Below are 25,109 nucleotides of genomic sequence, written 5' to 3'. Positions count from 1 at the left end.
GGTACTCCCACAGGAATCACAGACTGAAGTTAATACAACTTTAAAGGAACAATTCCTGATAAAAAAATTAAAACGTTTTTAAAAGAATACAAAAAAATGCACTTAACAAAATAACAAATTCAAATAAATCGCATAGCTAATAGCTCTGGCGTTGTGTTTCCAGAATCAGTTTAGCCAGTTAAAAATTGGACACAGAATGGCTAAATGGTTCCTATTGCTGTTCCCTAAGTAATTGCCTCGGTCTTCGCTCCTAGGGGAATACTTTTGACAGAGACAGTGGATGGAGATGAGGGTCAGCATGTTTTACATACAGATAAGGGAAGTGATGGCCCGCAAACAGATGTTTGACGAACAAATCAGTACCCCAAAAATAAACAGTGGCCCTCTGTTGAATTTCAAAGTCTTGATGTTGACCCTCGACCAAAATTATTGCCCACCCTTGAGCTCGAACCACTGACTTTGACAGCAAAAAAAGATGCATGTAAACCCTTTTAGCTTTGCTTTATACGCATGGTCTTCTAAGGGTTGGACAGGAAGAAGGTGAGAAAAGGGAGCACTTCTGCTTACTCTGCTATGACTTTTAATTGAGGTTAGGACTGGCCGAATTATGGCCTAAACTCACCAAACGCGGGGCATGTGTGATTTATTTTTAGAATGCATTGTTTTGAATTATAATGACCCAGCCAAAGTCGGGCATGCGTGTTGTCCGCTTTGACGCCTCGCTTAATTAGAACGTGTCTCTATTTTTGTTTCATCACTGCCGCAGTAGTCACACAAAACAATATGAACTTTTTTTATTTGTTTTAGCTCATTTGATTTGGAAGAGGTAGCATATACAGTGCATTTGGAAAGTAGACCCCTTGACTTTTTCCATATTTTGTTACGTTACATCCTTATTCTAAAATTGATTAAATTGGAGGAGGTGGGGGGGGGGGGGGTTCTCCTCAATCTACACACAATGACCCATAATGCAAAGCAAAAATTGTGTTTTTAGATTTTTTTTCAAATGTATAAAAAATATTTTAAAAAGATCACATTTACATAAGTATTCAGACCCTTTACTCCGTACTTTTTTGAAGTGCCTTTGGTAGCAATTACAGCCTTGAGTCTTCTTGGGTATGACGCACACTCTCAACCAGCTTCACCTGGAATGCTTTTCCAACAGTCTTGAAGTAGTTCCCACAAATGCTGAGCACTTGTTGCCTGCTTTTCCATCACTCTGCCTTCCAACTCATCCCAAACCATCTCAATTGGGTTGAGGTTGGGTAATTGTGGAGGCCAGATCATCTGATGCAGCTCTCCTTCTTGGTCAAGTAGCCCTTACACAGCCTGGAAGTGTTGGGTCATTGTCCTGTAGAAAAACAAATGATTGTTCCACTAAGCGCAAACCAGATGGGATGGCGTATCGCTGCTGAGTGCTGTGGTAGCCATGCAGGTTAAGTGTGCCTTTTAATTCTAAATAAATCAGACAGTGTCACCAGCAAAGAACCATCACACTTTCTCCATGCTTCACGGTGGGAACCACTCATGCGAAGATCATCCATTCACCTACACTGCGTCTCACAAAGACACGGTGGTTGGAACCAAACATCTGAAATTTGGACTCATCTTCTGTATACCACCCCTACCTTGTTACAACATAACTGATTGATTGGCTCAAACGCATTAAGAAGGAAAACAATTCCACAAATTAACATTTAACAAGGCACACCTCTTAATTGAAATACATTCCAGGTGACTACGTCATGAAGCTGGTTGAGAGAATGCCGACTGTCATCAAGGCAAAGGGTGGCTACTTTGAAGAATCTAAAATATAAAATAGATTTTTATTGAACACTTTTTTTTTTTTTTTACTACATGATTCCATATGTGTTCATCATTTTGATGTTTAAACTATTATTCTACAATGTAGAAAATAGTAAAGATAAAGAAAAACCCTTTTGTGATTAGGTGTGTCGAAACGTTTGCCTGGTATTGTATATTGTGAACCTGTCATAATAAAATAAAATAAAAATGTAGATGTTTTTTTTAAGGCCATATCGCCCTAATTGAGGTGACAGACAGAAATGATCACTGCACACCATAAGGTATAAGGCATTTGAAGTGGCGGCAGCACCGCCTCTTCGTTGCGCACTGCAGGATGGGATATGTTCTAACTCAACAACACGACTATCCCACAGCGAAATTCCAGTGGAACGCTGTATTCTTCTTTCTTTTCAAATGAAAATGGAATTTGAAAGAACAAGAGTTGGCCCTTTGTGTTTTTTTGTTGTTGTTGTTGTTGCTCTCAACCTGTTGTAGTGGTTGCGTTTAGGAGTGCCGCGAGTTGACGTCACGTCAACACTCCTCTTAGATTGACTGGAGACCTGAGCGCCACAGCAGCAGGTGGATCGGTTGTACCCACTGGAACTGATTTAGCCTCCTACCTTTTTGTTTCACCGTAGTGCTTTGTCGGAGTGTGACTGCGTGCTGGAACCACATTTGCTACATCCGTCTCTAGCCGCAGCAGTAGTTGGGATCGGTCTGACTGTCTGTCTGCTTGTCAGGCCATCTGTGGGCGCGATATTTCATCATGGTCACAGATGGATTGAGTGCGGCCCAATTCAATTATGCATTTTATGACAGCCAAGTGGTTGTTGAATGCCACTGGAATTCTGACGAGTGCTTAGCAGTTATGGAAAGGCTGTTTTCAGTTTACGGTCTCTTTTTCATGTTTCATATTTGTGCTGTTTCAGTAGAGCATTCAAAGTGAACTACATTGCACAAGTGTGCAGTGGTGTATCATATTGGATTTAGACCCAACCCCCCCCCCCCCCCCCCCCCCAGTCTTTATCTCTGAAAACACAGACGTTTTCCCCTGTCCCCTGCCCTACTTTCTTTTTCATTTCAGGAGACAAACAGGACACCTCCAAATGGGCAGTAATCCCCTTACCCTCACGCCGGAGTCAGTCCATAGGGGGGTTATGTCAGGGGTACAGCTCACCGGGTTAGCACCGTCCCAATGACAGGAGATTAACACACATTAGATAAGCAGCGGGGTGGGCTCTCCGCTCACACCAAACACTGGCCATGCTGTGGGGGAGGGGGGGGGGGGGTGAACCCGCTCCTCTGTCCAAGCAAGTCCTCTCTAAGGGTTGGCAGAGGGACCGGCAGAGCAGTCGTGGTGCTTATTGACGCGTGGGTTGACTCATAACCCGCAGTTCCCGCGGTAACTGTATATCCACGGGGCCGGGTTTCGGGTCGTGCCATATTTGTGTGGATGGGTGGCGGGCAGATAGAATAAAGAGAAAACGATACCTTTAAAAAATAAAAAAAAATGCTTTAGGGCCTTAATGTACGTGTGCCAAGTAGCCAAACGCTTTTGGGAATGGGAAGAGAAAGTTAACATTTGTCCTTTTTAGCCTCCGGATCAACGTCGGAGTTGAATTCAATAACAGGAAAGCTGCGAAACGGAGAGTTGAAAATAAAGAAGGGTAAGTCATGTTTGGGCTAGATTTGGTGAAGTGGTACAAAAAAAGGTTGATATCAGTGATATGTGTGACGATTTGTGAGGCGCGATACAAAGTTTGACTTGTCACAAGATGGGGACTTCAAATAGCCCTTTTGGCACATCAAGGGAACTGTAGCCTACTGTTTAGATGGGTACATCTGGACACTGACTGGAGGTCTATAACCTCTCACATTAACCTTAATATTCACTCCAACAGAATTAAGCATTCCTTGTAGTACAATTATACATCAGCATCTCGAGAGAAAGGGAATGCACAGTTAGATACCACCTGTAGAGGTGCTGTTTTATCTGCATCATAAAAGCCTTTTTTTTTTTTGTGTGTGTTTGTGTTTAAACCACATAAAATATGTATCCAAGCCAAACTGAAGTCTTATTAGAAACATGTTGGGTCGTTTTCAAAGCTTTCTATTTCCTTACAACCGGTAAAACGGATATCATTTTGGGCAGCAAATCTTTTATTATATATATATATATATATATATATATTTTATTGCATTTTCTCCCCAGTCCCTAAACGTCTTTGCTCCGCAAAAGAAGCAGAGAGGACAGAACTTTACCGATGTCAACTAGATTGAAGCATTAATTTATCGATTTATGACATCATTCTGGTGAGCAAAGTGTTTATTTAGTATTCTAGGGCAACTTGTAATGACAGAAGAGAAACGGCATGTTCCTAATTCTAGGCAAGTTGACTAACAAATAGCCTACCAAAATCTTTAAAATGATAAACGGATACATATCTAAATCAGGCAAAAATAAATCCTGCATCCTCTGTCAAAATCGTTCTGCCATCTGACTGTAGAATACAGTCCCTTTTCTCTATTCGCAGTTAGGGTCCGGGTCTCAAGATTTTCACTATCACAAATCGTCGCGCGGTTATGGGTGGGTTATTAGCAATTGCAGGCGGGTGAACAAACAGCTGACCCGTGCACCACTATTGGTGGTACAGTGTGTGCTGGGCTGGCGGACTGTGTGTGTTTGTCACCAGATGTAAGCAGCGCGTGTGTGTGAGCTCAGAGCCCAGCTTAGTGAGGCTGGTGGTGAAGTGGTGCTAAAGCTCAGAGAGTAGAGCAGAGCGCCTGTGGAGGTAGGCAGCAGCATTAGCTTGGAGAGTGGAGCACGAACAGAGACTGGCCTGGCAGGGGCACACACAGGCTGCTGGAGGGCCCTCGAAGGTGCAGAGGTGGACATGGGAGGATAGAGCTCTCCAGACGCGCTTCACAAGGTACTGTGGCTGATGCTTTCCTGCAGAGTAGCTCCATTGAGGAGAAAAGGGATTGATTGGTCTTATGGAGGCTAGGCACTTACAGTTCCTTCAGAAAGTACTCGCACGCCTTGACTTTTTACACATTTTGTTGTGTCACAGCCTGAAATGAAAATGGATTAAATTGAGATTTTGTGTCACTGGCCTACACACAATAACCTACAATGTCCCAAGTGGAATTGTGTTTTTAGAAATGTTTACAGGTTAATTAAATGATAAGCTGTATTGTCTTGAATCAAGTATTCAACACCTTTGTTATGGCACGCCTAAATAAGTTCAGGACAAAAGATTTGCCTAACACGTCACATAATAAGTAGCATGGACTCGGTAATAATGGTGTTTAAGATTATTTTTGAATGACTACCTCATCTCTGTACCCAACACATACAATTCTCTGTAAGGTCCCTCAGTCCAGCAGTGAATTTCAACTGCAAAGACCAGGGAGGTTATCCAATGCCTGGCAAAACAGGGCACCTATTGGTAGATGGGTTAAAAATAAAAAATAAAACGTAAAGGGGACATTGAATATCCCTTTGAGCATGGTGAAGTTGTTAATTTCATTTTGGATGGTGTATCAGTACACCCAGTCAAGACAAAGATACAGGTGTCCTTCCTAACTCATTTGCCGGAGAAGAAGGAAACCGCTCAGGGATTTCACCATGAGGCCAATGGTGACTTTAAAGCAGTTACAGAGTTGAATGGCTGTGATAGGAGAAAACTGAGGATGAATCAACAACATAGTAGTTACTCCACAATACTAACCTAAATTATAGAGTGAAATGAATGAAGCCTGTACAGAATATTCCAAAACATGCATTCTGTTTTCAATAAGGCACAAAAGTAAAACTGCAAGAAATGTGGCAAAGAAATTAACTTTATGTCCCAAAAACAGTTATTTTTGGAGCAAATCCAAGACAACACATTACTGGGTACCACTCTTCATATTTTTAAGCATGTGATAGGATACCCATCAACAGTGATAGACGGCAAAATCCTAGAGGAAAACATGGTTCAGTCTGCTTTCCAATAGACACTGGGAGACAAATTCACCTTTCAGCAGGACAATAACTTAAAACACAAGGCCAAATATACACTGGAGTTGCTTATCAAGAGGACACACAATGTTCCTGAGTGGCCTAGTTACAGTTTTGACTTAAATCGGCTTGGAAGCCTATGGCCAAGACTTGAAAATGGTCGTCTAGCAATGATCAACAACCAACTTGTCAGATCTTGAAGAATTGTTTGAAATTATAATGTGCAAATATTGCCCAATCCAGGTATGCAAAGCTCTTAGAGACTTACCCAGAAAGACTCACAGCTGTCATCGCTACCTAAGGTGATTCTAACACGTATTGACTCGGTGGTGTGAATATTTATGTAAATTAGATATTTTGTTGTATTTTCATTTTCAAAACCTTTTTGCCAAAATGTCTAAAAACATGTTTTTCACTTTGTCATTATGGGGTATTGTGTGCAAATAGAATGAGTGAGGAAAAATGTTTTCATCCATTTTGAATTCAAGCTGAAACACCAACAAAATGTGGAACTTTCTGAAGGCTTATAATGAACAAATGTTATTCACTGGTTCCCATTGAATCCTTTAGAGTTCAAATGGATTAATTGTGTTTACTGGAAATGTTCTGGATCCATCTATGCAGGTGTCCCATGTTGGACAACAGGTTGTGGCCACTGACTCGGCTCTTGTCTGTCTCTTCATCTGCCGCTTGTTTGCGCATTTTGCTCTCGTCTACATAAACAGGATTAGATATTTAGGATTACACTTCCCTGACCCTCTCCATATTGTGCTGGTCTAGGCCTTTTCAGATTTGCTAATGCTTTGTTTTAACCCTGCCTCAGACCCAGAGGCCACATTGATTGATATCCAATTGGGTGGCTGATGACCTGGGGAGAAAAAAATGATTCTGTGTCTCACAGCATTTGAATGGATATTGGTTTTATATTCAGTGGCTTTTCTTGTCCTTTTTGAAAATTGCTTCTCCATGGGCCATTTCATGGTACACCTTTTTTAGAACAGCCTCATTCTGTGCATAAAAATAAGAAATTGCAGTATTTAGCAAGCAAGAATAGTGACTGCGCTAAACGAATGGCTGCATTGAAGGCAGTAAAACAGCGTTGTGTTTGTGGCTGACTTTTATTGCCAATTAATAAGCAAGTGAGGACAACGGTGTAAGAACCTAGGGATTTCATTTAGTTTTTCAGTCCTACCATAGTAAAGACGACACACTCTAGTAGTTATTATGGTGCTCTACATTCATAGCATATCATATTAAAAGGCACAGAAAACTAAGAAATTCCTTTGTGCGATAGATAAAAGTTCAGCGCTGGGATTTCATGCTCCTCAGTCAAACAGATTTAGATGCTATCAGAAGGCATTGGCACTCTTAGTACCATTTTTTTATTTTATTTTATTTTTTACTTCTGTTTGTTACAGCGGCTGATCGCATTTCTCTGCACAATCTCGTCTGAAGTTTTGCAGTGTCTGTTTTCACGGGTGGCAGTTGCCAGCTCTCCACAAGATAATTCAAATTCATATGGAGACCGCAGACTTTGTGGTGATGTCTGATATAGGACACAGTTTGACTTCTGCGTTCTGAAGGATGACGTGGTTGTGCTTTTCCTTAGAAGTGGTAGCTGGAACAGTTGATCCAACCAAAAGCTTCTTTATTTTTTTATTTTATTTTTTTAGCTTCGTTTTCACATCGTTTATGTCCTCCCCCCTATTTACTTAACCCTTTACACTTGTGGGAATTGACCTATATGTTTCGCGCTAAATTGTCATATTTGTTACGGAAGAAATATGAAATGCATACGCATAAATGACCATGGTAGCAATTGAAAGGGAACAGTTTGAGGATAATGGGGAAATAAAATGAGCGAGGTGCTGAATTTTAGAACGGCTGTCAAGTCAAAAACCCGTACAGCGCTGTGAAGCGCAGAGCCGGAGCTCTGACGTCGTGCATATCATGTTACGTCCAATGTTGTGCCCAAATCTGCCATTTTCAGCCCGTATATGTACAGATACTGCCCCACAGTCAGCAATATTTATGTTCTTCATGTATGTGTTGGCAGAACAATTCCTCACCCGTGTGAGACTTCTATGGCATGCCGAATATCTCAACTCTGGTCCATGTGGAGGATTCCAGACTCTCTCGTAAGTCATATCCCTCCCTCTGTGATGTACGTTGGTCTCAAAATGCATTCGGTCTGTGTGTAACAGCCTATATTATCCAGTTAGCATGGGTCCCTCTGCAATGGCTATTCACCTGGGTCCTGTTTAGCCTTAGCAACCCGATTGGTTCCTAACCCATCGTAGTTAAGCTGGTCCATCTGTAAACCTAAGCCACGGTCTTATTACCCATAACCCAGACAGTCCAATGCTGTGATGATTCAGAAACGTTACTAGTGAAGTAAGTCAGACCTCGGTGATGATAGTAGTTTGTCCGAATCAGAAACATTCACAACTTAAAGGGAAATGAATCAGACCTACGTGATGATAGCAGTTATTCCGAAGACTAATTAGCAGCAACTATCCCAGTGCCTTAGAATACAGAGCCTGGCTAATTGCACATAATCAGTGGCTGGCAGTTGCATTTTAGTACAAGCATTAACATCATGAGCACATTCCTCACTCTACACCAGCTCTCCACTATTTCATTTCCTTTTAGCGACGTAATGATTGCGAGAGCTGTTATAACACAACATAACCTCTGGAACAGGAAGCAACAGCCGTGTCCACATCCTGCTTTTGAAGAGGTATTTTCTAATGTGTCTCTCACAACATGCTGCTCCTCCATCGTCCTGCCGCCGAACCACTCCCTCTACGCTGTGTCGACTAGATCCACCCTGACTTCTTCTTTTTTAGGGGTACAGTGGAGACGAAAGTTGAGGCAGGAAGGGAAGCCCATTAAAACCTGCATTAGTCTCAGTCTGCTAACCCCCTCATGCTTGAGCAAGGACTGGATTTCTCAGTCCGTCGTCATGTGCTTCAAACAATGTATGTCATTGTGAAATGGCACTGGGCCCAGGGGGAGTAGGCCAGGGTACACGCTGTGAATCTGAAGTTGGGGCTGCCTGAGACTAGGAGAACGCAGTCCTGCAAGGCTAGCCACCCAGGGCCAGCGGCCAGGGATTGTCTTGTAGCCCAAGCCTCTGGCGCAGTTACCCACGGTGCTCATTACAGGAAGTGTTCCGGTGTTACTGGCTCTACGCTCCAATCAGTGGCTCGCTAATATTCCCGAGTGTTGAGGCGCGACGCCTTTGTTTTTTCACGTTATCTTTTTCATTTCAGTAGCCCGTCTCCACTGTCCAAATTTGCTTTGAAAATAAAAAAGAAAGGATTGAGAAGAAGCCTTGACTAAGATGAAGCAAAAGGCAGAGAGGCTTTGAAGACTCGATCTTTGAACTTTTTTTCTGTCTTAAATTATTCCACTGTGTCATACAGCCCCTCGTATGCAAGGAGAACTCAGTCTCCTAAATGTGTTGATATTCTAACCTCTTCCCTCTTCTAGTCTCTATTCTCCAATAAAATCCCATTGATTGGTTGAATCGGATGACCAGTAATTCCAGCACATTAAGATCTCTGACCGTCTATTACATTCTAACAACGCGATTGATTAGGTGCAGCGGCGTTCCAATTTGAACTACTTTAATAAGCGTAGTTGATACAGATTCCTCACATACCTGAGGTTATCCTGACATTACATTCAAACAATTAAAATAGGCGGCCTACGTTTTAAAATACAACTTCTTGTCCTCGTTTTGATTAGCCACATTAAAGATGATATTCCTGGAGTTGGTGGAACATGAGTCCATACTTAATGGTTCTCTCCACATCTGTTCCTTAATGTGTCGTAAGGGCCTTTGTACTGGGGGAGAGCTAAGAGCGTATTGCTGTCCCTCTCTAGGAACACATGATGCATGAGGTATGTGATGCCCTGAGGGTAGGGTGTGTGCTATGCTAGCACTGATCATGCTCCTAGTGTGTGTGTGTGTGTGTGTGTGTGTGTGTTTTTTTTTTCCCGGAGGCCCCCAGTTCCTTTTCACGTCTGTCAGAACTCTCTGACTGCAAGAAGAAAAGAAAAAAATTGACTTTGGGAACTTGGGAGTTGGTGACTTATTGGTAAATGTCAAGGTCCTCATTTTCCCACATTTCTAACAGTCCTGTTTTTTCCCCCCCACCATCTCAGCATTTTTGGTATGTCATTGTAGAGGCTTTGGAAACTTGTGACACAAAAGCAATTTGTGAGCGTTGGTGGAGTGAGCGTGCTCATTTAATGTTGCTCATGCTATTATTACTAAAGGTATCATTGCTCAAAGTTAGGATCGACTTTCTGCGCTATAGATACACATAAGACTCAAATGCCAGGAACACCACTCTTTCCCTTCCATTCTCCCTGTTTTTTTGTCAGGTACGTGGAACAAAAGGAACACTCCTGAAAGCCGTTGTCACTCGCCTTGTAAGACTATCTGCCGTCATTTCAGCCTGGTATTCAGTTTCTCAGAAGAGACAATTGATGTGAAGGAAAAGCGAGGTGTATTGATCTGGAGGAGATGTGAAAATTCTGTTATTTTGTCTGTTATTTGCCTCAGGCACTGTGACTCATGTCACTTACAGTGCATTAAGAAGGTATTCACCCCCATTGACTGTTTCAAAATGTTGTTGTGTTACAGCCTGAATTTTTCAAATGGATTAAATGTAGCTTTTTTTGTGACTGTCCTACACACAATAACCCATAATGTCGAAGTGGACGAATGTTTTTAGAGATTTTTACTAGAGGTCAACCGATTAATCGGAATGGCCGAAATCTGTAGTTTTGGACACCAATTTGCCGTTTTTTTTTATTTATTTTTTTATTTTGTAATTTTGTAATTTATTTTTTAGACCTTTATTTAACTAGGAAAGTCAGTTAAGAACAAATTCTTATTTTCAATGACTGCCTAGGAACCGTGGGTTAACTGCTTTGTTCAGGGGCAATCTTGCAACCTTACAGTTAACTAGTCCAACGCAATAACGACCTGCCTCTCTCTCGTTGCACTCCACAAGGAGACTGCCTGTTACGCAAATGCAGTAAGCCGAGGTAAGTTGCTAGCTAGCATTTAAACTTATCTTATAAAAAACAATCAATCATAATCACTAGTTAACTACACATGGATGATGATATTACTAGATATTATCTAGCGTGTCCTGCGTTGCATATAATCTGACTGAGCATACAAGTATCTAAGTATCTGACTCAGCGGTGGTAGGCAGAAGCAGGCGCGTAAACATTCATTCAAACAGCACTTTAGTGCGTTTTGCCAGCAGCTCTTCGTTGTGCGTCAAGCATCGCGCTGTTTATGACTTCTAACCTATCAACTCCAGAGATGAGGCTCGTGTAACCGAAGTGAAATGGCTAGCTAGTTAGCGCGCGCTAATTGTTGTTGTGTTGCTGGTTCGAGCCCAGGGAGGAGCGAGGAGAGGGTAGGAAGCTATTCTGTTACACTGGCAATACTAAAGTGCCTATAAGAACATCCAATAGTCAAAGGTTAATGGAATACAAATGGTATAGAGGGAAATAGTCCTATAATTCCTATAACTACAACCTAAAACTTCTTACCTAGGAATATTGAAGACTCATGTTAAAAGGAACCACCAGCTTTCATATGTTCTCATTTCAGTTCCTTGCTCAGAACATGTTAGCTTTCTTACATAGCACGTATTGCACTTTTAATTTCTTCTCCAACACTTTGTTTTTGCATTATTTAAACCAAATTGAACATGTTTAATTATTTATTTGAGGCTAAATTGATTTTATTGATGTATTATATTAAGTTAAAATAAGTGTTCATTCAGTATTGTTGTAATTGTCATTATTACAAATACATTTTTTTTTTAAATCGGACGATTAATCTGCCTTTTTTGGTCCTCCAATAATTGGTATCGGCGTTGAAAAATCAGAATCGGTCGACCTCTAATTTTTAACTATGAATTCAAAAAATAAAAGCTTATTGACTCTCTTCAAGCCCTTTTGTATGGAAAGCCGAAATAAGTTCAGTAGTAAAACTATGCTTAACAAGTAACAATAAGTTGCATGGACTCACTGTGTCCAATAATAGTGTTTTGAACATGATTTCTGAATGACTGCCTCATCTCTGTACCCAACACATACAATTATCTGCAAGGTCCCTCAGTTGAGCAGTGATTTTCAAACACAGATTCAACCACAAAGACCAGGGAGGTTTTCCAATTCCTCCCAAAGAAGGGCACCTATTGGTAAAGAAAAAAATAAAAAGCAGACATTGAATATCACTTTGAGCGTGGTGAAGTTTTTAATTACACTTTGGATACTGTATCAATACACCCAGTCACTACAAAGACACAGTTGTCCTTCCTAACTCCGTTTCCAGAGAGGAAGGAAACAACTCTGAGATTTCACCATGAGGCCAATGGTGGCTTAAAAAAATATATAAAGCGTTTTAATGGCTGTGATAGGAGAAAACTGAGGATGAATCAACAACATTGTAGTTACTCTGCAATACTAACCTAATTGACAGAGTGAAAAGAAGGAAGCTTGTACAGAATAAAAAATATTCAAAAATGTGCTTTTACAAAGTATTGACACATGGGGTGTGAATACTTATGTAAATGAGACATTTCTGTATGTCATTTTCAATACATTTCTAAGAACATGTTTTCACTTTGTCATTATGTGGTATTGTGTGTACTGTAGATGGGTGAGAGAATCTATTCAATCCATTTAATTCAGGCTTTATCACAACAAAATGTGGAATAAGTCAATGGGTGCGAAATACTTTCTGAAGGCAATGTATCTCTACTGCCAGAGAACAAGACGACACAGATATTCAAACCTTATCCTAGAGCTGGAACCGCCATACCAAAACCGCCATACCAATCACTTATTGGCCGTGTGTTGCCAGGACAACAACCTCTCCCTCAACGTGATCATTGTTGACTACAGGAAAAGGAGGACCAAGCATGCCCCCATTCTCATCAACAGGGCTGTAGTGGATCAGATTGAGAGCTTCAAGTTCCTTGGTGTCCACATCGCCAACAAACTAACATGGTCCAAACGCACCAAGACAGTCGTGAAGATGGCACGACAAAGCCTATTCCCCCCTCAGGAGACTGAAAAGATTTGTCATGGGTCCTCAGATCTTCAAAAAGTTCTCTACAGCTGCACCATCGAAAGCATCCTGACTGGTTGCATCACTGCCTGGTATGGTAACTGCTTGGCCTCCGACCGCAAGGCACTACAGAGGGTAGTGCGTACGGCCCAGTACATCACCGGGGCCAAGCTTTCTGCCATCCAAGGCCTCTATACGGTGTTAAAGGAAGGCCCTAAAAGTTGTCAGTCTCCAGCCCCATAGTCATAGACTGTTTTCTCTGCTACCGCACAGCAAGCGGTACCTGAGCGCCAAGTCTAGGTCCAAAAGGCTTCTTAACAGCTTCTACCCCCCCCCCCCCCCCCAAGCCATAAGACTCCTGAACAGCTAATCAAATGGCTACCCAGACTATTAGCATTGCGCCCCCCCCCCCCCCCCCTTTTTTTTTTGTACACTGCTGCTACTCTGTTTATTATCTATGCTTAGTAACTTTGACTCTACCTACATGTACATATTACCTCGACTAACTGGTGCCCCGCACATTGACTGTGTACCGGTACCCCCTGTATATAGCTTCGCTATTGTTATTTCACTGCTGCCCTTTAATTATTTCTTACTTTTATTTGTAATTTTTTACCTGTCTATTTTTTTTTTCACTTAACACTTATTTTTCTTACCTGCATTGTTGGTTAAGGGCTTGTAAATAAGCGTTTCAACTCCTATTGTATTCGGCGCATGTGACAAAAAAAAAAAACTATTTCATTGCAGGATTTTGCTGGTATCGTTCTTTACGATAAGTCGCCTGCGCTAGTGAAATGTGACGTTTTGAAATGAAATAAGTTCGCTAATACGGGTGATTGTTATAAACTTATTTTTATTTATTGCGTCAATTCAGGCAATTTATCACCATATGGATTTTTGTCCATATCGCCCAGCTCTACGTTTATACTTTTTACATGTTTTATTAGCGCTTTAGCTATAGCTACCTTGTGTAGCCCAGCCCCGTCCTACAGTAGAACCTACTGCCTATGACGGAGCAGCTTTTGCACTCCCATGTTTGTTTTGTTTAGTTTTTTGGGGGGTGTATCCCATTTTAGTTTCACTTGACAAATGCATTGTGTCATCTGAATCATACTGGGGTTTTCATAATCCTTTACACATTTTAAAAGGGGGGGCTACTCCTGTTGCGGTGGCTGCCTGGTGCATATTAAATAACTTGTGTATGAATAGCAGAGCCCCTGTCCCTTTTTTTTTAATCCTGGTCCAGATGACACGGTGACAGGCCTTCACGTCACTCTCTCGGGCCACAATGGGAGCCAAGTGACAGGTATTGTGGTTGGAGCTTAGACTCTGGGTGTGGGTGCTGGGGAGGGGGCAGGGAGTGGGGTAAAGAAAAAGGGCTCAAATGCCTGCACGTCATCCTTAGAACCCCTTCTGGAATTTACTCTTGCTTTGTTGCTTCCTGAAACTAGCCCCTAAACTTTCTGATGGGGATATTGGATCCCGCTAACGGACTCGAACACGAACAGCTGCGTCTCACACCGGAGGGAGGGCGACTCGGGCGTCTTTCACATGCTCTGCTCCCAGCACCCTTTTGAAGTGATGAAATGGCTTTCTCCCTGGCCCTCCTCTCCTATCCTCTCCATGGCCTTGCCTGTGTTTTCATCTTTATAAATGTACTTTTTGTGCTCTTGCTTTGCTTTGGTATTCATGCATTTTTATCCCCGTAACCCCTGTCAGGCTTTGATTCTTTGTTCCATGCTCTTTTCCCATGCGCCCTCCCACCTTCCATATATTAATGGATCTGTGGTGACTGGCTGGATCCCACCTCAGGCACGCTGGATCTTGTTGTCTCCCCTGTCACCTCAGCCCTTTCCAAAGTTTGAACAAGCTCTCGTTTTAAGCTTGTGTATTTGTCCTCTGAAAATTGGTGCTTTGTAGAGGAAGACAAAAAAAAACGAGGTGCGGCCATTCTAAACAAGCAACCCTATAGAATATGCCCAGGCAGGTTAAATGTACCAGTTTTTGTGTGTTTGAATTTTTGGGGGTGGGTAAATAGAAGTTCTGTTTTCAGATCTGTGTTTGTTAGCTTCACTACAGACTCGCTCGACCTTTTTTGGGGTTCATTTCAAACCGGAATGTCGTAACAGATTAGGCTCGTTGAAACACTCCCAGCTGAAATTGCCCAAATGACAATACATTAACAGTATGCAAGCAACTTCTATGATACAATGACGTGACCCTGGGTGGGTGCTTGGTTTCCGGAGACATGATGGAGACATTGCGGACGGGGCTGTCCATCCTGGCAATGATGCAGGCTTCTAGAGACTAGAGGTCATTCATATTCTGCTCCACCCCCTCTCTTTACTTGTACCACACTCGCTTCTTAAAGTTTTGAGTTTTTGACTTTACGGATGGGAAAAAAAGTTCCCTTTGAAGTGAATTGAAGAGCGCAAGGATCATTTTGTGAAAGCCCCTGCTAATCAATTCAAGCGGCTGTCATTACCTTGTAATCCAGAATTGGCCTGTCCCGGATCCTCTTGTTATTCTCTGAGAGGAATGCCTGAACGCCGGGATCTCGTGACAGCAGCACATTAATTCACTGACTGGGTCTTCTGCTCTCCTTTTTAAAAACCCATTATACATTTCTCTTTGTCAAACGGTATGAAAAAATGAAGGGGCAGCACACGTCAGAATCAGCACCTTACTGTACGTGTTGGAATGCGCCTCTTTCTAGGGCAGGTATCCCCAAACTGGGGTACGCACAATGCCGTCTGGGGTACGCCAAATAAAAATGTGATTCACGTTCAAAAAAAAAAAGTTCTGTTTTCAAACGGTCCATTTGCATTTTCCAACGGGGCTACACATTTGGGTGAGGTTTTTTTCTCGCCTGAGAAGCCTTGTTTCACTGCCAAAAATAAAATGAAACTATCTAGTGTTCAGCGAAATAACACAATGTCAAATACAGGTAGCTTAGTCAAATAATGAACATCCAATCACATTAACCGTTACTCTCTCGCGGGAATTCCACTAATGGTCCGAATGCAGCCAAACGTAGCTGCTGCTCATTCTGTTTGCTCGAAAATTGATAAATGGTTTTAAAAAAGTAAGGCCCACATGCATAGACACATACCAGTACTACTACTACCAGCAGTACTAAACTTGCACCTGTCAACGACACAAGATGTTCTGCTTCCACGAGCACATCCAAGGCTAGCATCAGTAATTCTACATTTGCTGTTAGCCCAGCTAGCATGGATACGGACAGTTGTGAATTTGATACAGCTGAAGAGCTACTGCCCCATTTACACGGGAAAGCAACAAAGAGACGGACGTTGGACCATCGAAGAGGTGAAACTATGATGATTTGGGATTCACTTATATTGGGAGTAGTGCCTTTCCTCAGCCCACAGTGTGTTATGTGCAGGAGTACTATCTCACAACTCAATGAAACCTTTACTCTTGCGCAGACATTTAGAAACAAATCATGCCATTTTGAAAAATAAGCCTCAAGTTTTTTGAGAGGGAATTAAGACGACTTTTGAGTAGGAAGACGTATAAAAGCAACAGATACCATTAATAAGAAGGGGCTAGAATAATCTTATATGGTGAGCTACCGAGTGGCTAGGACAGGCAAATCCCATGCGATTGTGAAGGACTGCCGCGGATATAGCTGGGACAATGCTGGAGGAAAATGCCCAAAAAACTATACAGACGATGCCTTCATCAAACAGCACCGTTTCACAATGCATCAGTGACATGGCAGGAGATGTTTTGAAACAATTACTGCTTTGCATAGAAGCCTGTGAATTCTATGCGTTTACAGCTGGATGAGTCAACAGACGTGGCGGGCTTGGTATATGTCCGTTACGTTTATGGGGGGGTCAGTTAAGGAGGACATCCTCTTCTGCAAACCACTGGAAACCAGGACAACAGGAGAGGATATTTTTGAAGTCCTGGACATCTTTGTGACTTCAAATGGACTTTTTGCTGGGTTTTTGCTGCAAAAGGAATACCTGACAGCTTGAAAGACGTTTTGGACACTACAGTGAAAATGGTTAACTTTGTTAAAGCAAGGCCCCTGAACTCTCGTGTATTTGCAGCTCTATGCAATGATATGGGCAGCGACCATGTAACGCTTTTACAACATACAGAAGTGCGCTGGTTATCAAGGGGCAAAGTATTGACACAATTTTTTGAATTGAAAGACGAGCTTAAAGTTCTCTTTAATGACTATAACTTTCACTTGTCTGACCGCTTGCATGATGATGAGTTTCTCACACGACTGGCCTTTCTGGGAGATGTTTTTTCTTGCCTGAATGATTTGATTCTAGGATTACCGTGATTCTCTGCAACTTTATTCAATGTGCGGGACAAAATTGAGGCTACGATTAAGGAGTTAAGGAGTTTTTTTTTTTGTCTGCATTAACAAGGACAACACAGGTCTTTCCATCATTGTATGTTTTTTTGTGTGCAAATGAACAATGTCAAATGTGATGTAGCGAAGCACCTGAGTGAGATGGGTGTGCAATTACTCAGGTACTTTCCCAAAACGGACGACACAAACAACTGGATTCATTATCCCTTTCATTCCCTGCCTCCAGTCCACTTATCTGAACAAGAGAGCCTCATCGAAATTGCAACAAATGGTTCTGAAATTGAATTTAATCAGATGCCACTGCCAGATTTCTGGATTGGGCTGCGCTCAGACTATCCTGCCTTGGCAAATCGCACTGTTATGACACTGATGCCCTTTGCAACCACGTACCTATGTGAGAGTGGATTCTTGGCCCTCACTACCATGAAATCTAAATACAGGCACAGACTGTGTGTGGAAAATGATTTTAAGACTCCAATACAACCCAACATTGCAACCCAACCCAATTATGTGCATCCTTTCAAGCACACCCTTCTCATTAACCTGTGGTGAGTTATTCACAATTTGATGAACAAATAAAGTTTTGTATGAAAAGTGCTAAATAAATCAAAACTATTGATTGTATTATTTGTGCCCTTGTCCTATAAGAGCTCTCTTTCACTTCCCACCAGCCGTGTTGTGACAAACTCATTCTTATGTTTAATAAATGTATCGTATAGTGGGTGTGTGTGGCAGGCTTACAATGATGGCAAAAAACAACATTTGGGAGTGCGCTAACCTTGGTGCTAGAGGGGGTACAGCTGGAGGTTGATTGTTTGAAGGGGTACGGGACTTTAAAAAGTTTGGGAACCACCGCTCTAGGGGATCTGATGTTGATGTCCCTGGGAGCATGTTGAACACTTTCCTTGAGCAATCAGGTAGACACGGGCACAATTCCAACACATTTTGATCAGTGTGGCCTAAGCTTAGGAGAGACTTTTAGTTTATTCAAAATGGATGTCATTAAACAACATTTTTTTTAAATTATGAATTAAAGATGCAATCAAGAAATGCAGAGTGGGATGGAGGGTGAGCTCAGTAAAAGGTGGAGAGAACTGGAACACTGAACAGTCCTATTCTCAACTGTGTGTATGTTTTTTGTCTTTGCCTTCCAGGTCTCCAGGAGAATGTTTTGGGGATGAACTGCTGGAAGAGCAGCACCTTGCTGGACAACCCGTGTGACCCCAGAGAACCGTCTTTACCCCGTCGCCACCTTCGCCCCTCTGTCAGTGCTGCGGAAAGCCTAAAGACTTAGTGTGAGCAGTTGGAGCTCGGGGTGGGGGGGGTGGGGAGGGCAGGGGACCTGGGCTGGTGGATGGAGGAAAGGCACACATCCCTTCTGCCAGCGAGCCACCCACCCACCCTGATGGTGTCCCCTGCCCACTGTCACTCCCACCACCCCTCTGCAATGGTGACATGAGAGTATGTGACGTGAAGGGGCCTATTGTATTCTGGAAGAAGATTCTCTGCCACCTCTGAAGCAACTGCTGCATTCCGATTGCTTTCACTGTCAACTCTGTGACTGATTCTGCGCAGGGTGATGTTGCTGCCGTCATGCGGTCGCCTCCGGCGGCTCTTCCGTCAATCTCACTCCCTCACTCTCCAGACCAGCCTGCTGCTCCTCTTCCTCTTCTGCATGGTCAGCGTTCTGGTCTCCGCCTACTTCCTCTACGGAGTCAAGCAGGAGCTGGAGCCTGCTGCGGGGGGCGTAGGAGGGCCAGAGGAGGGCACTGCCGACTGGGACGACCCTCGGGCCACCACGCCCTCCACCTCCTCCCGAGCTCTCCCTCCACGCACGGCCAGGCCCTCAGACGCGTCACGCACCGACCCTGTGGTGCTGGTGTTTGTGGAAAGTCTGTACTCCCAGTTGGGCCAGGACATTGTGGCAATCCTAGAGTCCGGCCGTTTTCGCTACCGGACCGAGATCGCCCCGGGGAAGGGGGACATGCCCACCCTGACAGACAAGGACCGAGGCCGTTTCACGCTGGTCATCTACGAGAACGTCCTGAAGTACGTCAACCTGGACGCCTGGAACAGAGATCTGCTGGACAAGTACTGCGTGGAGTACGGAGTGGGCATCATAGGCTTCTTTAAGGTCAGTACTGTGTGGGTGGTAATGAGCGTCATAGTGACTCGAAACAAATGTACTTTTTGAATTACTCTGCCATTTTAAGGAATGCCCCTCCCCCCCTTTACGGTTCCTAAATAAGTGCATTTAACAGACTGTCGTTGTTAGAATCTTAATATCACAAACATAATTTCTCTTATCGTTAAAGAGGACATGTCATTTTTTTCACCCCCTTATTTTTCTTTTTCTTATTTCACCTTTATTTAGCCAGTTAGACCAGTTGAGAACAAGTTCTCGTTTTACAACCGCGACCAGGCCAAGATAAAGCAAAGCAGTGCAAATAAACAACAACACAGAGTTACACACAAACAAACGTACAGTCAATAACGCAATAGAAAAATCTATGTACAGTGTTTGCAAATGTTGAATATTCTGGAGGTAAGGCAATAAATAGACCATGGAGGCGAAATAATTACAATTTAGCATTAACACTGGAGTGATACATGTGCAGATCATGATGTGCAAGTAGAGATACTGGGGTGCAAAAGAGCAGGAGGATAAGCAACAATATGGGCTGGGTGTGCATATTGGCTGTGTACATATTGGCTGTGTACAAGTACAGTGATCGGTGAGCTGCTCTGACAGCTGATGCTTAAAGTTGGAGAGGGAGATAAAGGACTCCAGCTTCAGTGATATTTGCAATTCGTTCCAGTCATTGGCAGAAGAGAACTGGAAGGAAAGGTGACCAAAGTAAGTGTTGGCTTTGGGAATGACCAGTGAAATATACCTGCTGAAGCGCGTGCTACGGGTGGGTGCTGCTATGGTGACCAGTGAGCTGAGATAAGGCGGGGCTTTACCTAGCATCGACTTATAGATGACCTGGAGTCAGTTGGTTTGGCGACGAATATGTAGTAAGGGCCAGCCAACGAGAGCATACAGGTCGCAGTGGTGGGTAGTATATGGGGCTTTGGTGACAAAACGGATGGCACTATAATAGACTGCATCCAATTTGCTGAGTAGAGTGTTGGAGGCTATTTTGTAAATGACATCGCTGAAGTCAAGGATCGGTAGGATAGTCAGTTTTACAAGGGTATGTTTTGCAGCATGAGTGAAGGAGGCTTTATTGCGAAATAGGAAGCCGATTCTAGATTTCGTTTTAATGGCTGTGATAGAAAACTGAGGATGGATCAACAACATTGTAGTTACTCCACAATACTAACCTAAATGACCGAGTGAAATGTGGGAAGCCTGTACAGAATACTCAAAATATTCATAAACATGTATCCTATTTTCAATAAGGCACTAATATAAAACTGCAATAAATGTGGCAAAGAAATGAGCTTTATATCCTGAATACAAAGCGTTATGTTTGGCACAATTCCAACACAACAGATCACTGGGTACCAAACTTCATATTTTCAAGCATGGTAGAGGCTGCGTCATGTTATGGGTATGCTTATCATCGGCAAGAACTAGGGAGTTTTTTCTATGATAAAAAGAAACGGAATAGATTTTAGCACAGGCAAAATCCTAGAGGGAAAACTGCCTTCCAACAGACACTGGGAGACATATTCACCTTTCAGCAGTACAATAACCTGAAACAAAAGACCAAATATATACGGGAGTTGCTTACCAGCAAGACCTTGAATATTCCAGAGTGGCCTAGTTACAGTTCTAACTTAAATAGGCTTATATACAGTGCCTTGCGAAAGTATTCGGCCCCCTTGAACTTTGCGAACTTTTGCCACATTTCAGGCTTCAAACATAAAGATATAAAACTGTATTTTTTTGTGAAGAATCAACAACAAGTGGGACACAATCATGAAGTGGAACGACATTTATTGGATATTTCAAACTTTTTTAACAAATCAAAAACTGAAAAATTGGGCGTGCAAAATTATTCAGCCCCTTTACTTTCAGTGCAGCAAACTCTCTCCAGAAGTTCCGTGAGGATCTCTGAATGATCCAATGTTGACCTAAATGACTAATGATGATAAATACAATCCACCTGTGTGTAATCAAGTCTCCGTATAAATGCACCTGCACTGTGATAGTCTCAGAGGTCCGTTAAAAGCGCAGAGAGCATCATGAAGAACAAGGAACACACCAGGCAGGTCCGAGATACTGTTGTGAAGAAGTTTAAAGCCGGATTTGGATACAAAAAGATTTCCCAAGCTTTAAACATCCCAAGGAGCACTGTGCAAGCGATAATATTGAAGTATCAGACCACTGCAAATCTACCAAGACCTGGCCGTCCCTCTAAACTTTCAGCTCATACAAGGAGAAGACTGATCAGAGATGCAGCCAAGAGGCCCATGATCACTCTGGATGAACTGCAGAGATCTACAGCTGAAGTGGGAGACTCTGTCCAAAGGACAACAATCAGTCGTATATTGAACAAATCTGGCCTTTATGGAAGAGTGGCAAGAAGAAAGCCATTTCTTAAAGATATCCATAAAAAGTGTTGTTTAAAGTTTGCCAAGTCTTGGGAGACACACCAAACATGTGGAAGAAGGTGCTCTGGTCAGATGAAACCAAAATTGAACTTTTTGGCAACAATGCAAAACGTTATGTTTGGCGTAAAAGCAACACAGCTGAACACACCATCCCCACTGTCAAACATGGTGGTGGCAGCATCATGGTTTGGGCCTGCTTTTCTGCTGGTTAAAATTGATGGGAAGATGGATGGAGCCAAATACAGGACCATTCTGGAAGAAAACCTGATGGAGTCTGCAAAAGACCTGAGACTGGGACAGAGATTTGTCTTCCAACAAGACAATGATCCAAAACATAAAGCAAAATCTACAATGGAATGGTTCAAAGATAAACATATCCAGGTGTTGGAATGGCCAAGTCAAAGTCCAGACCTGAATCCAATCGAGAATCTGTGGAAAGAACTGAAAACTGCTGTTCACAAATGCTCTCCATCCAACCTCACTGAGCTCGAGCTGTTTTGCAAGGAGGAATGGGAAAAAATGTAGTCTCTCGATGTGCAAAACTGATAGAGACATACCCCAAGCGACTTACAGCTGTAATCGCAGCAAAAGGTGGCGCTACAAAGTATTAACTTAAGAGGGCTGAATAATTTTGCACGCCCAATTTTTCAGTTTTTGATTTGTTAAAAAAGTTTGAAATATCCAATAAATGTCGTTCCACTTCATGATTGTGTCCCACTTGTTGTTGATTCTTCACAAAAAAATACAGTTTTATATCTTTATGTTTGAAGCCTGAATGAAATGTGGCAAAAGGTCGCAAAGTTCAAGGGGGCCGAATACTTTCGCAAGGCACTGTATATGGCAAGTCTTGCAAATGACAGTTGCTGATCATTGCTATACAGACTTGGCAGAGCTTTGAAGAATTTTAATAATAATGTGCAAATATTGTACAATCCAGGCGTGCAAAGCTCTTAGAGACTTACCCAGAAAGACTCAGCTGTAATTGCTGCCAAAGGTGATTCTTACATGTATTGACTCAGGGGGTTGAATACTTATGTAATCAAGATAAGTTAGTATTTTTTTTTCATAAATGTCTTACAGATGTTAGATTTTTTCTTACAATTTGACATTACACATTATTTTGTGTAGATCATTGACAACAAATTACCATTAAATAAATATTAATCCCACTTTGTAACACAACAGAATACTTTCTGAAGGCACTGTACTTCACGAAGAAACTGCTCACTATACCTCTCACGTTTTTCTGTGTCTTTTCTCAGACCGGACAAGTAGGCGTGGTCATTGTAGTTAATTACTATGTTTTCTGCAATAAACTATATAAAATATTGATCTGTTGGAAACTACAACTCCCAACTACATCACACAGTTCGGGTTTACTCTGATTTATCTGTAGAGAAACTCACAGGAAAATGAATAAATAAATGGAATTCAATTAGTTGTTTTAAAATAACCAAAGTGTTAGTTAATCGCTCAACACAATTCAAATATATGTTATTTTGAAGTACTTTTTCTTATTTCTATAATGTTTCTTAAGTAAATTGTAATATATTTTTTGTGATGGATTTAACTCTTGAACTGCCGTGGTTTTAGTGTTGTTTTTTTGTTTTTACGGTAACATAAACGAATAAATGCAATTTATGTTCTTTTGAATTTGTTTTTTTTTCCCTGATACCGAAGACCTTCATAAACACAACCAAAATTAATATTTTTGCGATCGCATATATGAAATCTATTAATTTGACTGGCAGAATGTTGATGTTCAAAGGAGGCGCCATTGGCCTAGTGTTTAAGGTTAGTACTTTGTGGACTACGGAGTGGGGATCATAGGGTTGTTTAAAGTGAGAGCCAGTCACTGATTGCAGCCTGGTAAGATTGTTAAGCAATGTACACCTATCTCATGTATCTTTAACCAGCTGTATAAAGAAGCAATGCGTCCTAAGAAGCGCTATAGAAATTATACTGATTCGCCCGGGTAGGAGCACTTGTGCTGATTGTGTCAGACCTTTTCTGTGTTCAATCTGATCCCTGGTTCATCATGCTGAAAAAAGTAATCAGATTTATCGTCATGCCTCCACTCAAAATCTCCTCACCCTGACTTGACCACTGGCCCTCTTTCTGCTTTAGGCTACAATCACCATATAGACTAGAAGAGGTCCTCCTAACCACTAAGCATCCTCTCATAGTCTGGGATAGGCAGGCATTGCTGGAGGTCAGGTCAGAGAAAGTGGACACCTAGACTGGTTTGTGTAAGTACATAGTCGGATGAGTAGAAAAGTGGACCGTGAGCTGCGAGACAGCAGAATTCTCTGGTCCGCCCTGAAGCCGAGGGGGAATTTAGTGGTTTGCAATAAAAGTGTCTGAATGAAATGTGCGCTCGTTAATTTTAAATGACTCCCGACTGTGTAAAAGGCGGGCAGGTTCCGCCTTGAGGGTGTCGTCTAACCTGGAAGTCTACCTCTGTGTTCAGCGCATACAGTATAATACAGTACACACACACACACACACACACACACACACACACACACACACACAGGTCTATCAACAGAGTCTCTGCCTGTGGTTGGTTGCTACCCTGTCGTTCCTCTAGTGCAGTGGTCCTGTCATGGCTCATCGACCGTAGGCCCGAAGCTTAGCTGATAATGGCCCTGCTGGAACATGGCTCAGCAAATTCACCAGGGGTGGGAGTGGGACTCACTCAGCTGCTTGGCTGCTACAGTAAATTGGCCTGCCTAATTCCCCTTGGTTGGGTCTGAAGTAAACCCCCTTCTGTTAGTACCACAACACTGGGGCTAAGTGGCCTCGCCCCGCCTTGTCCCAGAGCTGACAGACAGGGGTTGTCCAAGCACTAGAGCAGGGTTTTCACAACCTGAAAGGCCAGCTCGGGCCATTTGCTAACCAGCACCCTCACTCTTAATTACACCCAGGCAGGGATAGAGGCTGCTTTAAGCCCCTCTCGTCCTCCCATTAGTCCTTGAGCTTAATCCTATATCCATGTTGTTGCTGTGTAATTGGAATAAATCCTCCCCTCCTGAACTAGCAAAAGAGTCGGTCTCCTCATAATTCACCTAGGGCTAGGCTATATTAAGAACTGCTCCCTTTTCTTGCTGTGGGAGTTTGGCCAATCAACCCCGTAGTGTCCCTGGGCTAGTAGCCATGTTGCCATGACCAGTGTTGTAAAGTACTTAAGTAAATAAAAATACAAAATAATACTTTGAAGTAATACTTAAGTTGTTTTTTTTATGAAGTGTCTGTACTTTACTACTTTA

General features: G+C 42.5%; 1 protein-coding gene across 1 annotated transcript in view; it reads left to right on the top strand.

The window, feature by feature from the left end:
* Positions 1-25,109, top strand: part of LOC139418698 (bifunctional heparan sulfate N-deacetylase/N-sulfotransferase 1-like) — a 109,155-nt gene that overhangs the window by 52,945 nt on the left and 31,101 nt on the right. The window contains exon 3 of the mRNA XM_071168345.1: positions 18,432-19,411. Within this exon, the coding sequence (XP_071024446.1) occupies positions 18,857-19,411 (555 nt within the window). The 5' untranslated portion in view covers positions 18,432-18,856. The remainder of the gene's footprint in view (positions 1-18,431; positions 19,412-25,109) is intronic.

This window comes from Oncorhynchus clarkii, chromosome 10 (genome assembly GCF_045791955.1).
Source record: "Oncorhynchus clarkii lewisi isolate Uvic-CL-2024 chromosome 10, UVic_Ocla_1.0, whole genome shotgun sequence".
Taxonomy (NCBI): Eukaryota; Metazoa; Chordata; class Actinopteri; order Salmoniformes; family Salmonidae; genus Oncorhynchus; species Oncorhynchus clarkii.
Note: the sequence above shows the minus strand (reverse complement) of the source record. Positions and strands in the feature narration are given on the sequence as shown.